The sequence below is a fragment of the Musa acuminata genome, chromosome BXJ2-11 (assembly GCF_036884655.1).
Source record: "Musa acuminata AAA Group cultivar baxijiao chromosome BXJ2-11, Cavendish_Baxijiao_AAA, whole genome shotgun sequence".
NCBI classification, from domain to species: Eukaryota; Viridiplantae; Streptophyta; class Magnoliopsida; order Zingiberales; family Musaceae; genus Musa; species Musa acuminata.
In genome coordinates this window covers 31094940-31109196 of record NC_088348.1, presented here as the reverse complement: position 1 = coordinate 31109196, position 14257 = coordinate 31094940, and the positions used below count along the sequence as shown (strand labels likewise).

The following is a 14257-nucleotide window of genomic DNA, read 5'->3' as shown; positions in this document are numbered from 1 at the left end:
TTAAAACAAAAATATATTTATTTATTCTTGAATAAATATTTGAAATATTAGAAAGATAAGTTTATTATATAATATTTAATGAACTTTTCAAATATAATTTTATTATATATTACTCACATCAATACATATTTAAATTTAAATTTTTTATTTTTTATTTATTAAACATTTAAAATATTCCATAAATTATATATTCACTCAAGATTTTTTAAAAATATATATTAAAAATATAAATGTGTTGTTAAGGCGGCTGAAGATGATGAAACAATATTGAACTGGAGATTCAAAAAAACGATTTTTTTTTTCAAAGAAATAAACTCTGTGTGAGAGAGAGAGAGAGAGAGAGAGAGAGGGGGGGGTGACAGTGGTGTGGGACCCACGGACAACGTGGCCATTTGGTGGATGAGTAGGATCTTTAGAGAGAGAGAGAGGGGGGTGACAGTGGTGTGGGAACCACGGACAACGTGGCCATTTGGTTGTTGAATAGGATCTTTAGAGACAGAGAGAGAGAGGTGACAGTGGTGTGGGACCCACGGACAACGTGGCCATTTGGTGGATGAGTAGGATCTTTAGAGAGAGAGAGAGAGAGGGGGGTGACAATGGTGTGGGATCCACGGACAACGTGGCCATTGGTAGCTGAATTGGATCTTTAGAGAGAGAGAGAGAGAGAGGGGTGAAAGTGGTGTGGGAACCACGGACAACGTACCAATTTGAATTGGATCTTTAGAGAGAGAGAGAGAGAGAGGGGTGAAAGTGGTGTGGGAACCACGGACAACGTACCAATTTGAATTGGATCTTTAGAGAGAGAGAGAGAGAGAGAAAGGGGTGACAGTGGTGTGGGACCCACGGACAACGTGGCCATTTGGTGGTTGAATAGGATCTTTAGAGAGAGAGAAAGAGAGAGAGGGGGGTGACAGTGGTGTGCGAACCACGGACAACGTGGCCATTTGGTGGATGAGTAGGATTTTTAGAGAGAGAGAGAGAGAGGGGGGGGGGGTGACAGTGGTGTGGGTACCATGGACAACGTGGCCATTTGGTGGATGAGTAGGATATTTAGAGAGAGAAAGAGTGGTGGTGACAATGGTGTGGGTACCCACGGACAACGTGGCCATTTTGGTTGTTGAATTGGATCTTTAGAGAGAGAGAGAGAGAGAGAGAGAGAGAGAGAGAGAGAGGTGACAGTGGGGTGGGACCCACGGACAACGTGGCCATTTTGGTTTGGTTGTTGAATAGGATCTTTCGCTCGAGTTGGGTTGACAGGTACACACACACTTTCCCGTCATCGAAACCCACCCACCAGATTTGCTATTCACACGTAAAATAAACGACAAAACAATCAACCGTAAGATTTCTTCTCCTCTGAATTCTCTTTATATTCTTATTTTTCCAAGAAAATCTCAAATTATATTATTCTGCATGAAAGAAGACAAATTGTTTTTCATAATACCCAATATGTAATTAAAAATTTTACTGATAAAAGAATCTTTGATGCAAAAGTCTATGGTAGAAGAAATAAGGAAGGAGGAAATTAAGAGCCATAAATCAGATGCATGGATGGAATGCGCTCGTTCAGAATTGATTGTGAAAGCATTGAATGATGAAATCATGGCAAATTTACATGTTGTCTCCATTAGCATTGGTGATGATGACGATGAGCCCAATACGTCAGTCTTCCAGCTTGTGTTGTAGGCGTTGCTTCTCTCTTGACATCTTAATTATGGTGAGAAACAGCAGCAAAAATGCAGATGCAAATGTCACATTTTTAATGATTGGATCACCCAACATTTTGACCTTCCTGTTTGGTATTGGAAAAAAAAAAAAAGTAGAATACTCGATCTATCACATATTTCTTCAAAACTTACTATTTTAGCTTCTTTTTTTTTTTTTACTATTGATAAATATCTTATTATTGATATTTTCTTTTAAAAATAATAAAATATTATTTTTCTAATTATAGTCCTTGTATTATTGAGTTTTTTCACTTTTTTTTTCTCACGACTCTATTTCATTTTTATTGTCGATGCCCGATTGATCTTGCTCTTAGTTATCCCTCCGATGTCTTTTCGTTCATTATTGAAATCGTTGATGCCTACACAACAACCCCTCGACACCATTGATACCACTCAATATTGTCCGACCCCACCGGTTACCCCCTCAATATCGTTCTCCGATGAGAAAGAAAAAAATATATTTATATCTATTTTATTAAAAAAATAATTTTATTTTTTTTAAATAGATTATAAATAATAAAATAGGAATTACAAATACTAATCTTCAAATGCCTTAGAACTGAACATTGTAGCTAACATCTCCTTCGACAACTTGGAATAAGTAACTTTATACCAATCTCTTTATGATGATTAGACCTTGAAGAACATAAAAAAGAATGGATGACAGGGATTCAAAAGGTTAAAAGAGAAGAACACTGGAATAGTAAGCTTGGTGCTGCATGAATGATGTTCTTATATGTGCTTATATGTGCTAGGTATAAGCATCAAAACTATCATTATATTATTATTATAAAAAAAAATTAATATTAAAATCAAAAATCAAATAATGATAGTTCAAGATTTATGATACATAAATTTTGATATTATTCAAAAAACTTTTATCTCATTCGTAAGTGTATCATCATCAAATTTTATTTAAAAATAATTTAACTTATTTAAATTCTAAAAAAAGTTAAAAAATATTTTATACATAATTATGAATTTTAAAATAAGCCAATAAATCAAATAAACATAATAATACTATATTAAGTTCAACTACCAATGCGAGTTATAATGATTGTATGTTATTATTGTTATACTAAATAAATATTTAAGAATAATAATTAAAATTTTATCAATATATCATATGAAAAATTATAAAAGAAAAATCATAATATATATATTTTTATAATTTTATATAAAGTTCTAAATTAGATCAATTAATCCTATTTAATTAGGTATAACTAAAATTGGGCTAACTATCAATCCAATTAAATTAGTTAAAAAAATAAATTTGATTAAAGTTAAAAAAATTGATTAAAAATTAATTTTTTTTAATTTGATCAAGACTTGATCGATTAAATCTAAATCCAATCAAAACAATCAAAATACAATCATGATCAAGTCCGATTAAAATATTTGATTAAAATAAATTGAATTAGTCAATTTTATAATTGAGGAGATGAGTTTAATTTCTTTTGTTTTTGAAGGATAAAGTTATAATTTTTCTTACGATATATAATAATAAAACTATGTAGTTGTTGAAGGGCAGAATATAAACTAAAATTAAAATATTTATAAGGGCAAGATTATAATTTCAATAAATGAACCCTATTTTTTTTTCCTTCTCTTTCGATCTCGTTTGCGCAAGGCATGTGGCCATCACGGTGCACGATCGTTTGTCGCCTATAGATATCGTGTTGGGTGGTGGCTATTCTCATACAACCCAATCGATGACCTCGCTAGTTGTCGTGTTGTCATATCATGCCCACACACAATTATTCTCACCACACGCGGGTTCCTCATGGGTCTAACGCCTCCATGGCCATGCATCACCTATCGAGCGTCGTTGACCTATCATGACTATTCTCGTTCGTATTAACTGATAATTATAATTAGAATCTAATTAGATTTAGAATATATTATCAAATAATCTAGAATTAGTTATCAAAGGACACTGCTGATGTGAGTTGTGGTTTGGAGAGGACGAGAGGGATTCTTTACCTGCCTTGACACCTAAAAAGTATTCTCTTTTGCATAGGAAATTTGGTGGCCTCTTTGGACCCACTTGTGGTTGACGCTCACAAGGGGGATCAAGTCTCTGTACCGTCCATTGATCGGTGTCGGCGTTGGTTGTAATGTATCTTTCTTTCCACCATCTTCTCGTGCTCACAGCTTCGACTCTAACAAATGGATCAGATCAGGTCGGGATAAAGCGAGATGGAGTGTGTCTGATTTGGCACTTCTCTTTTATATTCTTCTTCTTCTTCTTCTTCTTCTTCTTCTTCTTCTGACATGAACTGAGTGCATACCAACTTGAAAGAAAGCTGGATGAGTTCAGGTGATTTTTCTGTTGGCTGGTTGCTTATGATGCTTGAAACCACCAGCAGTGAAGTTGTCATGCCCGGAAACATCAACTTTGATTTCAACTATATAATTTTACTAAAAATCGTTTTATCCACATGATTTTTTTTATTTAAGATTTTTTTCTTCTCATAATCATTTTTATCTAAGACTATTTTTTTTTCTTTCATAAAACTCGAATCATTGATTCCTCGTAATTGTTTTTATTTATGATATTTTTTTTTTATAAATACTAGTTTTGCCCACATGATTGTTTGAACTAATTTGGGTTCGAGTCGATTAACCAATTTGGATCAATTAATTAGTTCAAAATGTCATAAACTTTCTTCCTTCGTCGCCTCCTCTCTATTTTATCGCATTCTCTCTCTCTCTCTCTCTCTCTCTTTTTTTTTTTTTTTTATGGCATTGCCCAGACCCAGAAATCTTCTTTGATGCTTAAGCTAATAAGAGATTCGAAGGATTTGATTAAGAGCATAATTGGTATTCTAGAGAGAGATGATGTACTTGGGCCCTTTTATTGTGTGGTAAACAATCATTGAGTTTAGGATCATGGTTAAATATATCAAACTATTCCTTGCTTTATATTGATCATAAATGAGGTGATGAAATCATCCATTAAATCTAGAGATGAGGAGTAACAACTTAACATAGATCAAAGACACCCTATTTGCCATGTTGGCTCGAATCTCTTATGACACGTCGAATGGATGGGCTGAGGTGTCTGTTAGGTGATGGTGAAGTGTCAATCGAATAGGGGAAAATGTTGACTTTCCAATCGAGGGGCAATGATGTATTGATTTAGGGATGTGGATGTGTCATCTTTATTTCATGTCAAAGACTATATAGTTACTATAAATTAATATTAAAGTCATGTATCTAACAACTTATCAAAATTGAACCTACAACCCCTAGAAACTATATATCTTCTGTAAATTACTACAAATAACTTTCTAACACTACTTCTTGATGTAGCTGCTTTGACCATTGCAATTGAGGATATATTGTCATAATAAATAATAATCAGTCATTTTATATGTTTGCAAATAAAATATATATATAATCATTTAGGTCTTCGTAAGTTATTTATGAGGTTTCTTAGAAAAATTAGGATGTGAGTTACACTATTTTTGAGTAGAGCCCATAAAAACAATACAACTCAAGTATTTCAAAAACTCATTTTTGTGTGCTCAAAATTTAAGAAAACCTTCTATAATATCATTTAATTGGTTTATGTCACAAAGGGGAGGTAAATTCACCTTAAATTAAGTAAAATTAAAATAAACATAATTTTATACATTTAAAAGATGGAAATAAATTATATATATATATATATATATATATATATATATATATATATATATATGTTAAAGGCTTAAAATATAAAAGAAAATGATCATTTAGGCGTTGGTAAGTTATTTCTAAGGTTTCTTGAAAATTTAATTTTCTTTAAGATTAATGCTGATCATTTATTAGTTTAATTAATGACTTTAATTTTATTCATCTAAAATATATAAATATTTAACAATATGATTTTATTTGTATTTTATAAAAGATTAATTTTACAAATATTCTATATTTTTATTAACATAAATAAAAATATTTGAATATTATTTGATCTTATTAATTTAGGACTGATTTAATATTGAGTTATGTCATGGTTCATTTTTGCAAAAGAAGGGAAAAAAAAGACAAATTAGTTGTTGAAGATCTTTTTATTCAATTAAAAAAAATAGAGATTTTCGTGGGGAATTTTATATCCAAGTATTATATAAAGTTCTGATTTGGAAATATTATATAGAAATATAATATTATATTAATCATGGATACTCAAAAACAATTATTGCTGATGTTGCCATCAACGTGGGGATAGGACTTTTGGCCGAGCCCACGAATTCATAATATATACGATTTCCGATGGACCAAAAGAAGGACGGCGAGAAGGCATGGAGAGGAGGGGAGGCCACCCGCTGCTGAGAGGAGGCAGGAGAGCGGAGAAGGGAGGCTACCGCCATGGCCTCTCGGCCGCCCAGATGCGGACGCTGTCCGCCATGTGTGGGACCTTCGTACCCACCGTGCCTATCGAGACCGCCTGCCTCGGTGGTGGAAAGGATGAGGTGCCCGACGAGGCCGTCGAGGCCTTCTTCCTTGCCTCCGGCTCCGACTCCCCTGTGCCGGATGAGGTGCGCCTTTCTTCCTTGCCTCCATCTCTCTCTCTCTCTCTCTCTGACAGTGCCCATCCCCTCTTTCTTTCTGTCTCCTTGACTTGTGTGTGTTTGGAAACTATTTTTCCTTCTATTTTAATTTAGATTTAGATGCATGAAATAAGATCCTATATGGATTCGATCTTGGTATCATGGATGTCAAATACGACAGCATCTGCCATGGGATTTTATTGGTTGTGTGTGCCGCCGGCTGCACTCTCTTGATAACTGAGATCTGTTCATACCTACAGCCACCAACCATGAAGCCATCCCATCTTCATGGTTGGGTTCCATCATTCATTCCATCACCTTACCAAAAATGATAAAAGAATCTATAAAGAAGTACAGTCTCTCTAATCAAACCTAGAGAAAGTTGGGAGCCCCTTACAAAGGAAGACCAGTGACTGGTGATTCAAGTCAAGTCTTCTCATCCAATGCTGGTCCTTCAATTTCTCTCTCTCTCTCTCTCTCTCTCTCTCTCTCTCTCTCTTGCCTAGATGGGGTTGGTCAGTGTTTACACAAAAATCTGGTACTGGTTGAATTTGATTTTGTAGTTGGCCTCACTACAGTCAGTAATACCATTTACTGTTTTTGAACAGGTTGCAGAGCTCTTGGTGAGGAGGGGCCAGAAGGAAGCTGTTGCTCTGGTTAAATTGGTCCTGTGGGTCCTTGCTACAAGGCTGGGCACACTTGTCCTTTGTGGATCTCTCAGTCTGTCATGGAGGTTCCCATTCATCAACAAGTTCTCAGACATGCCTGTGGAGAAGAGAGAACACATTCTAATGAAATGGAACAGGGAGAAGTCCTTCATATTCCTGAGGCTGGTGTTTGTGATAGTCAAGGTCTTCTGTCTCTATGTCTTCTACTCTATGGTAAATGTTCCTCCAACTCTTCTGGTTTCTTCTTTCCAGAACTAGGGCTTCCATATTACTTTAATGTTGCATAGAATTCTAGGCAGCAAATATTGTGGATTACAACCTAGATGGTCAACTCAGGACATACATGTATTTAGATGCTTAGATGTCAGATGTTCCTTCATGGAAACCAAGGACAGTGACACAAGAACTTGATGTGATGTTCATGTGCAAGTTGCAAGAAATTTGCTATGCCATGACCTAAAGGACAAAGTGTCTTCATCTTTTGTTTCAAACTACTACCCAATTCCTATAAGCTGCAACCTAACTGGGCAAAGTGTCATCATCTTTTGTTTCAAACAACTACCCAATTCCCATAAGCTGCAACCTAAATGGATCAAGTGACTTCATTGATTTCTTGTAGATGTTCTTGTGATGACTCCTTCCAAAAGTCCTAAGTCTTAATCAGCACTTTTCATCTGTAAAGATAGACTTGTAACATGGTCTAACTGGCTTCCCAATTTATGATGCCTCTGTCACATCATCTTTGATGTAAAACAAGGCAAGAGCAGACTTTAAGATCATATGCAAGTTTCAAAGAGTCAAATTTGTGTTTCCTTGATGCTCAGGGAGTTGCAATCTCTTCTTTCGTTACTCGTGTACAGATGAGTTCTGCTAGGATGCTTCATCCTTGTCCTTTCTTGGCAGACTAATGAAGAGGAGGAAAACAGAGCGTGGAAAGCAATTGGGTACAACACTCCCTCCGAGGAGAAACCACACAAGTCTCGAGGAGAGAGGCCGCTTGAGAAAGGCATCGTCGAGACCATGGACAAGACGGACTCCTCGCTCCGCCAATCTCTGATCGAGAAAGGCCTGGCGGTCACCGACAACCCTCGGGAACACACCTATACCATCAACTGTGATGTCGTCATAGCTGGTTCCGGCTGCGGTGGTGGAGTCGCTGCTGCAGTGCTTGCGAGCTCCGGCCACAAGGTGGTAGTGGTCGAGAAAGGCAACTACTTCACGGCGGAAGACTACACCGCTCTGGAAGCCCCGTCCATGGATCAGTTGTATGAGGCCGGTGGAATCTTAAGCAGTCTTGATGTGAAGATGATGCTCATGGCTGGCTCCACGGTGGGGGGTGGCTCAGCTGTTAACTGGGCAGCTTGTGTTAGGACACCGGATTTTGTGCTTAGGGAATGGGCAGAAGAACACCATCTTCGACTCTTCGACTCGCCGACCTATACCTCAGCCATGGATTCGGTCTGTGCAAGGCTTGGTGTCACGGAGAAGTGCACCAAGGAAGGATTTCAGAACCAAGTTCTTCGTAGGGGATGCCAGAATTTGGGCCTCGAGGTGGAGTCGGTGCCAAGAAACTCTTCCGAGGACCATTACTGCGGTACATGCTGTTATGGTTGCAGGAGCGGAGATAAACGTGGCACGGATACTACTTGGCTGGTCGATGCGGTCGACCGTGGTGCAGTGATCATCACTGCATGCAAGGCCGAGAGGTTCATAATCGAAGAGGACAGGCAAGACAGCAGCAGCAAGAAGAAGAAGAAGAAGAAGAAATGTTTGGGACTGATTGCAAGAACATTGAACAACGCGATCACCAAGACGCTAAGGATCGAAGCCAAGGCAACCATTTCTGCCTGTGGATCTCTGTTAACACCGCCACTGATGGTCGCCAGCGGTCTCAGGAACCCCAACATAGGCAAGAACCTTCGTCTTCACCCGGTATTGCTTGCCTGGGGCTACTTCCCGGAATCCGTATCGGACCTCAAGGGCAACATCTTCGAAGGAGGGATCATCACCTCACTGCACAAAGTGAAAGCTTCCGAGAATTCAAACGCGACGCGTTCGATCATAGAGACGGCGGTGTTGGGGCCTGCATCGTTTGCCACCCTGTTCCCATGGGTGTCAGGAAAGGACATGAAGGAGAAGATGTTAAGGTACAGTCGAACGGCACACGTCTTTGCGCTGGTAAGAGACCGAGGAGCGGGAACTATCGAGGGAGAGGGGAGGCTTAAGTATCGGTTAGATAGGTCGGACAAGGAGAATCTGAGGGAAGGGCTGCGGAGAGCTCTGAGGATTCTGGTGGCGGCCGGTGCGGCGGAGGTGGGGACTCACAGGAGCGACGGGCAAAGGATCACATGTAAAGGGATGAAGGAAGAGGAGTTGGAGGAGTTCTTGGATGGGATCGACAGTGTGGGTGGTCCAAGGTCTAGGAGTGATGTGTGGACCCTGCACTGCTCGGCGCATCAGATGGGGAGCTGCAGGATGGGGGCGAGCGAGGAGGAGGGTGGGGTGGATGAGAGAGGGGAGAGCTGGGAGGCAGGGGGGCTGTTTGTGTGTGATGGGAGTGTGGTCCCCACTGCAGTTGGGGTCAATCCCATGATCACCATCCAAGCCATTGCTTACTGCCTCTCCGAGGGGATAGCTGAGTACCTGAAGAGGAGGGCATGACTGTGGTGGTGTTTGATTGCTGCTCTATATTATCTTTGGGTTGTTTTGGCTACTTAAGAAGCTGCAATTCTATAAACAATTAGCTTATGCTAAGTGAGCTGCTGTTTGTGTTGTGTTGTGTGTGTGTGAAAGATATGATAAAGACCGACGTGGAGTCTCCTAGGAAATGAAGAATGCATGGGGGAAGATTAAAGAATGAATGGGGCCTACGAGGGTAGAAAAGACCAAACACTTATGGAAGCCGACGCGTCTTAAATGCCTCGACAGCTCTTAACAGGACCGCCGTGTGTCGTCTTGCGTAAGCACAGATGCATCTTTAAATGCCGAAACGACGATAGCTATGTTGCCGTTGGCCTTTCGACAACGCTGCACAGTGACAGTCGGTGCACGCAGTCTACACGGCGACGGACGATAGCTACGTTGGCCTAGGCCTTACGACAACGCTGAAGGCCCATAATCGTTGCCTGACAGTCCGGAACCATATATATATATATATATATATATATCAAAAAATTTTAAAAAAATAGATAAAAAATAAAAATTTAATCTCTCATTATGAAATCCTTTTCTCAATCCTCTCATTGTCAAACTTGAGGAATGAGATAGAGGAAAAAACACAATGAAAATATAAGGCTACACATTGTGCCTACTTCTGGTTTGAACTCAGTAATCTTTACTCGAGATGGCCTTATCAACAATAACCTCTGTTGTCATTACATGTTTTGCTTCTCATGGTCTTTCCCCTTGTTTATATAGATCTTTGCCTCATCTTTGTTCATCCTCCAAAACTGTTTCAGCATTTTAGGTACATCCTTCAAAACTCTTTCAAATAACTCTGCTCATTGGAAGACAAAATCACGTATCTCTACTATCCAATATACTTTTCAGCCTCTCTTCGTCTGTTGTAGGTCCTAAGCTCCTCAGCTATATTTACAGCATATCCATTCTCAGTTTTGGAGTATTATGTCATACTTGATTTGGTCACCACCAAGAACAAAAATTCTAGTGATATTACTTCTTCTATTATCATAACCCATCTCACTAAAACTAAGATGGTATCCCTTGGTCGCATATACTGCCTATCATTAAATGATTTATGCAACTTCATCACAAATCTCTGTTATCTTGTCATGAAAAAGAAATTGATTGCCCTTGGAATCTTGTCAAAAATCTTAAGGGCATCACTTTATATTTCCTCTTCATTGAAATTGTTCTCTGCATAAATTCCTTCATTTATGAATGCTAATGATAAGGGCATCATCACATGATTTATCCCTTATTTTTTTGACAATTTTAACCATTATTCACTTCACAATGAATAACATATTAGTAAGTAATGCTAATCTAACACCAGGATAACCAAGATGAGTAATTCTAGTTATTCACCTATAAGTTCATCTAGTGTAAAAGAAATGAGCTTAATGTTGCACCCAGGGTTAACCATCCCTCGACCAGACATATATTAATCATATCCCCAAAATCATAAAATTGTGTGACAATGAATTTATTTATTCACAATGTTTCTAAAACTTTGTAAAGAATTATGCTATTACCATATAAAGCAAAAAAAAAAAAGGGGTCCAGTCAAGCTCTAACCTGAGTTGATTCATGTTCTAGATGAATATCTATTGGAGGATCCAATCAGATGACTTTGGAGCGTAATGAAGATTTTAGCATAATGAAGATTTTAGCATGTAACAGAGAAGTTTTCTGAAAACAAATGATGTCCAAAGAAATTGTACATTTAAGGAGTGAAACTAATAAGGAAATAGAGTCCATATAAAGCACTTAAAGCTATAAAAGATTATGTTAATGGAAGTTGAAAGACAACGATGTCAGTCAGAAGCCAGATTAGTACCTGTTTGGGTGCATTGACAATTCCACTTGCTATCAAATTGCATTTCTAATCCCTCCAAATATGTTGACCAAAATTGCCTCCACTTTGTCATTGGATGTTAGAATATGAAACGTGTACAACCTGAGCAACAAATTATCAAGAAAATTTAGAAAAGATAACTTGAAACTTTTTCATGATAATAAATTAAAAAACAATTGTAGAAAGGAGACGATGAATGAGATGTTCCTATAACTAGCATTATAGTCTCGATGTTCTACCCAAACATCTGTGAGACATCTTAGAAATTTTCTTTTGCAATCATCTACTTAAGGAAGAGTATACATTAAAAGAAAAATCAAGAGTATACATTTAAGAATTTAATTCAACAAATACAAACACCAGTCATATTATATTATAATCTGAACCTGGCTTTCCGATGCATCGCCACCAACATCAAGTAAATTAGCAGGTGTACCACCTTGCGGTCGTATTATATCCATCATAGTCATTGCCAATCCACCATTGACCATGCACCCGATTTCTCCATCAAGACCAATATAACTCAGATCGGCGTTGGCAGCGGCAACCTGCAGAAGAAAAAGATGGTCCATAATAAAAGAATGTGCCAAATGCGAATGAAAATGTATCTTGGAAGAGCAGCACATGATCTTAAGGATGTACTGTACCATTATATACTTAAGAACCCAAAGCACATAAAGTAGCACTTTGTGATTCTTAACTTCCTTACAGCCTCATCCTCTTATCTCCAATTCAAAAGCATTACACAAATTATTTTAACATCCTAACCATATAAAACAAAATTACACATTAAAATATGCTACATTTATCTCTTGATACCTATTCAAGATTTGCTCTGTAGGAGCATGTTATGATGCGTAGTGTTCTAAGGTCTTACCAATACAACAAACATACCCCACATCTCTAGTGTGACTTAGCAATCAGATATCCATTTCTTTATACAAATCAAATAAGAAATATATTTATCTAGCAATCTGTCATGGATTATATCCATTACAGAGTAACTGATAGGGCACAATAGAATTGCATTTTGTAGGCTTTGATTATGTAACACAACGTTCCATGCTTTTAATGGTAAACTAGTAGTGCATAGATGAATATAGCATGCCTGCCAATTAAAAGATAGCGAGAAAGGACATTCCTCGCCAGTTATATTTGTGAACTCAGTCTTAACAATACCTTCTCCACCCTTGAGTCCACTTTTGAAGGCTCCCAAGCCTCTGCCACCAGCAAGGATTTGGCTTTTGACCACAATCTCTGGAAAATCCAATTAAATTAAAGAAAAACACACAATCTTCTAAGTTACTTTGTTCAGGATGATCAATATGTAAAAACAGAAAAAGGAAAAATTGAAACATCCTAATATATACAGCTGGAAATAGTAAAACAAAATTTGAAATATAGACCAAAAAAATACATTTCAAAACGAGATAATGTGTACCATAAGTAATAATATCTTAAGTATGTGAACAAACGTTTCCATCTCCCAAGATGTTCCTTTTTTATCATTCGATTTTGATATGCTTCCTCAATTTTTACAAACAGATCACTTTTACAATTATAACATGAGAAACGTGATCATATGATGGTTGACCGAACTTTTTAAGTTGTAACATCATGTAAACACGCCGAGGAATCTGACAATTATCTACCCAAATAAATATCAGGCAAAGTCAGCTGAAGACCACATACAAGATAAAATGGGCAGCTCTTTCATAGCAGCATATATATTTGGAGCAAATTGGGAAGTCCATGCCCCTTGTCGAGTACTCAATACATCACCATGTAAGGTGAGCATGAAATGCTCATAAAAACCAACAACATGATCCATGATCTTCGCCTCACATATGATTTTTAAACATTCAAGTAAAACTTGATGGAAACAGGGAAATGTCAGTGTCATAGGGACAGTGAAAGACAAGAAACACACCTCTTTCTCGTTGGGAAAACAGATCGAGCAACATCTTTAGCCTCTTCAACAGATGAAGCAGCGATTCCCTTTGGCACATTTATCCCATGCTCGCTCATCAATTCAGCGCCCTGCTCTAGGCCAGGTTCCCAAGCATTTAAAGCTTCCGATCTTGAAATTAGGAGAAGGCCAATAAAAGGAGAGCGGCAGGATGAAACGCCTAGGGGGTACAGACCTGGGTACCCGTGAAGCTGCTGCCACCTGCCGATTTTTCTGAAGGGCGAGAGACCAGGCGATTAGCTTCTTGAGAGATCCCCTCCCGGTTCCTCGCGACTAGATCGCAACGAGGAGAAGAGAGGTGGAGAAAGCGGAGGAGAGAAGAACGCGAACCCTAATAAACTCTCTTTCCTTCGCATCGCCACGCGTTTCCTTTCGTTTCACTTCCGGTCATGGACTTCGCGGGAAAAGCATTAATTGCCAGTCCTCGAACTCGCCCCTATTTAACGGGAAGGCCCCAACGACGCTTCCGTTTCCCTCTATTGAGGGATCCACAGATGATTTCTTCATACGTTCATTCAAAATGACCAACAAAAATATCACAAGTATAATTATTAATCAGATAAAACTAATTAAATGTGTGACAAACTATTCATATATAAGTGTGTATTGCATCACACTACGACCACTAATCAATATTCATACATAAACTGTCTTAGGATCGAAACCAAACCAACAGTTTCTCAAGTAGAACTCAAGTTTCAATTAACTGATGAAGACAGTAAAACCAGAAGCTAAAACCGAGATGGGCTACAGGCAGCTCAGAATCTCAGTGATAGGAAGGAAACAGCACTCAGCTGAATTTTATACTGTTAGTGACAGTC

The 14257-nt window shown here is 38.1% G+C and overlaps 1 protein-coding gene and 1 long non-coding RNA gene across 3 annotated transcripts; one reads left to right on the top strand and one right to left on the bottom strand.

Annotated features, from left to right (window-relative positions):
* Positions 1 to 5997: 5997 nt before the first annotated feature.
* Positions 5998 to 9684, top strand: LOC135626809 (long-chain-alcohol oxidase FAO2-like). The gene is made up of 3 exons (XM_065132453.1): positions 5998 to 6250; positions 6871 to 7143; positions 7834 to 9684. Exons 1-3 carry the CDS (start codon positions 6014 to 6016, stop codon positions 9589 to 9591), a joined length of 2268 nt encoding a protein of 755 aa, XP_064988525.1. The 5' UTR covers positions 5998 to 6013; the 3' UTR covers positions 9592 to 9684.
* Positions 9685 to 9822: 138 nt separating this feature from the next.
* LOC103972154 (uncharacterized) lies at positions 9823 to 13830 on the bottom strand. 2 transcript variants are annotated; one of them, XR_010492442.1, is made up of 5 exons: positions 13612 to 13830; positions 13398 to 13512; positions 12647 to 12724; positions 11854 to 12015; positions 9823 to 11569 (listed from the first exon to the last, which is right to left on the bottom strand). It is a non-coding gene; the product is annotated as an uncharacterized LOC103972154 (long non-coding RNA). The 2 variants fall into 2 exon arrangements; XR_010492441.1 differs by having other exon boundaries at positions 13398 to 13507.
* Positions 13831 to 14257: the final 427 nt, after the last annotated feature.

Bases quoted from the DNA above. Each gene is read 5' to 3' on its own strand.
- LOC135626809 (XM_065132453.1), top strand. From the start codon at position 6,014: ATGGAGAGGAGGGGAGGCCACCCGCTGCTGAGAGGAGGCAGGAGAGCG. The intron at 6,251-6,870 runs GTGCGCCTTTCT...GTTTTTGAACAG, and splicing joins ACTCCCCTGTGCCGGATGAG to GTTGCAGAGCTCTTGGTGAG. The intron at 7,144-7,833 runs GTAAATGTTCCT...CTTTCTTGGCAG, and splicing joins TCTATGTCTTCTACTCTATG to ACTAATGAAGAGGAGGAAAA.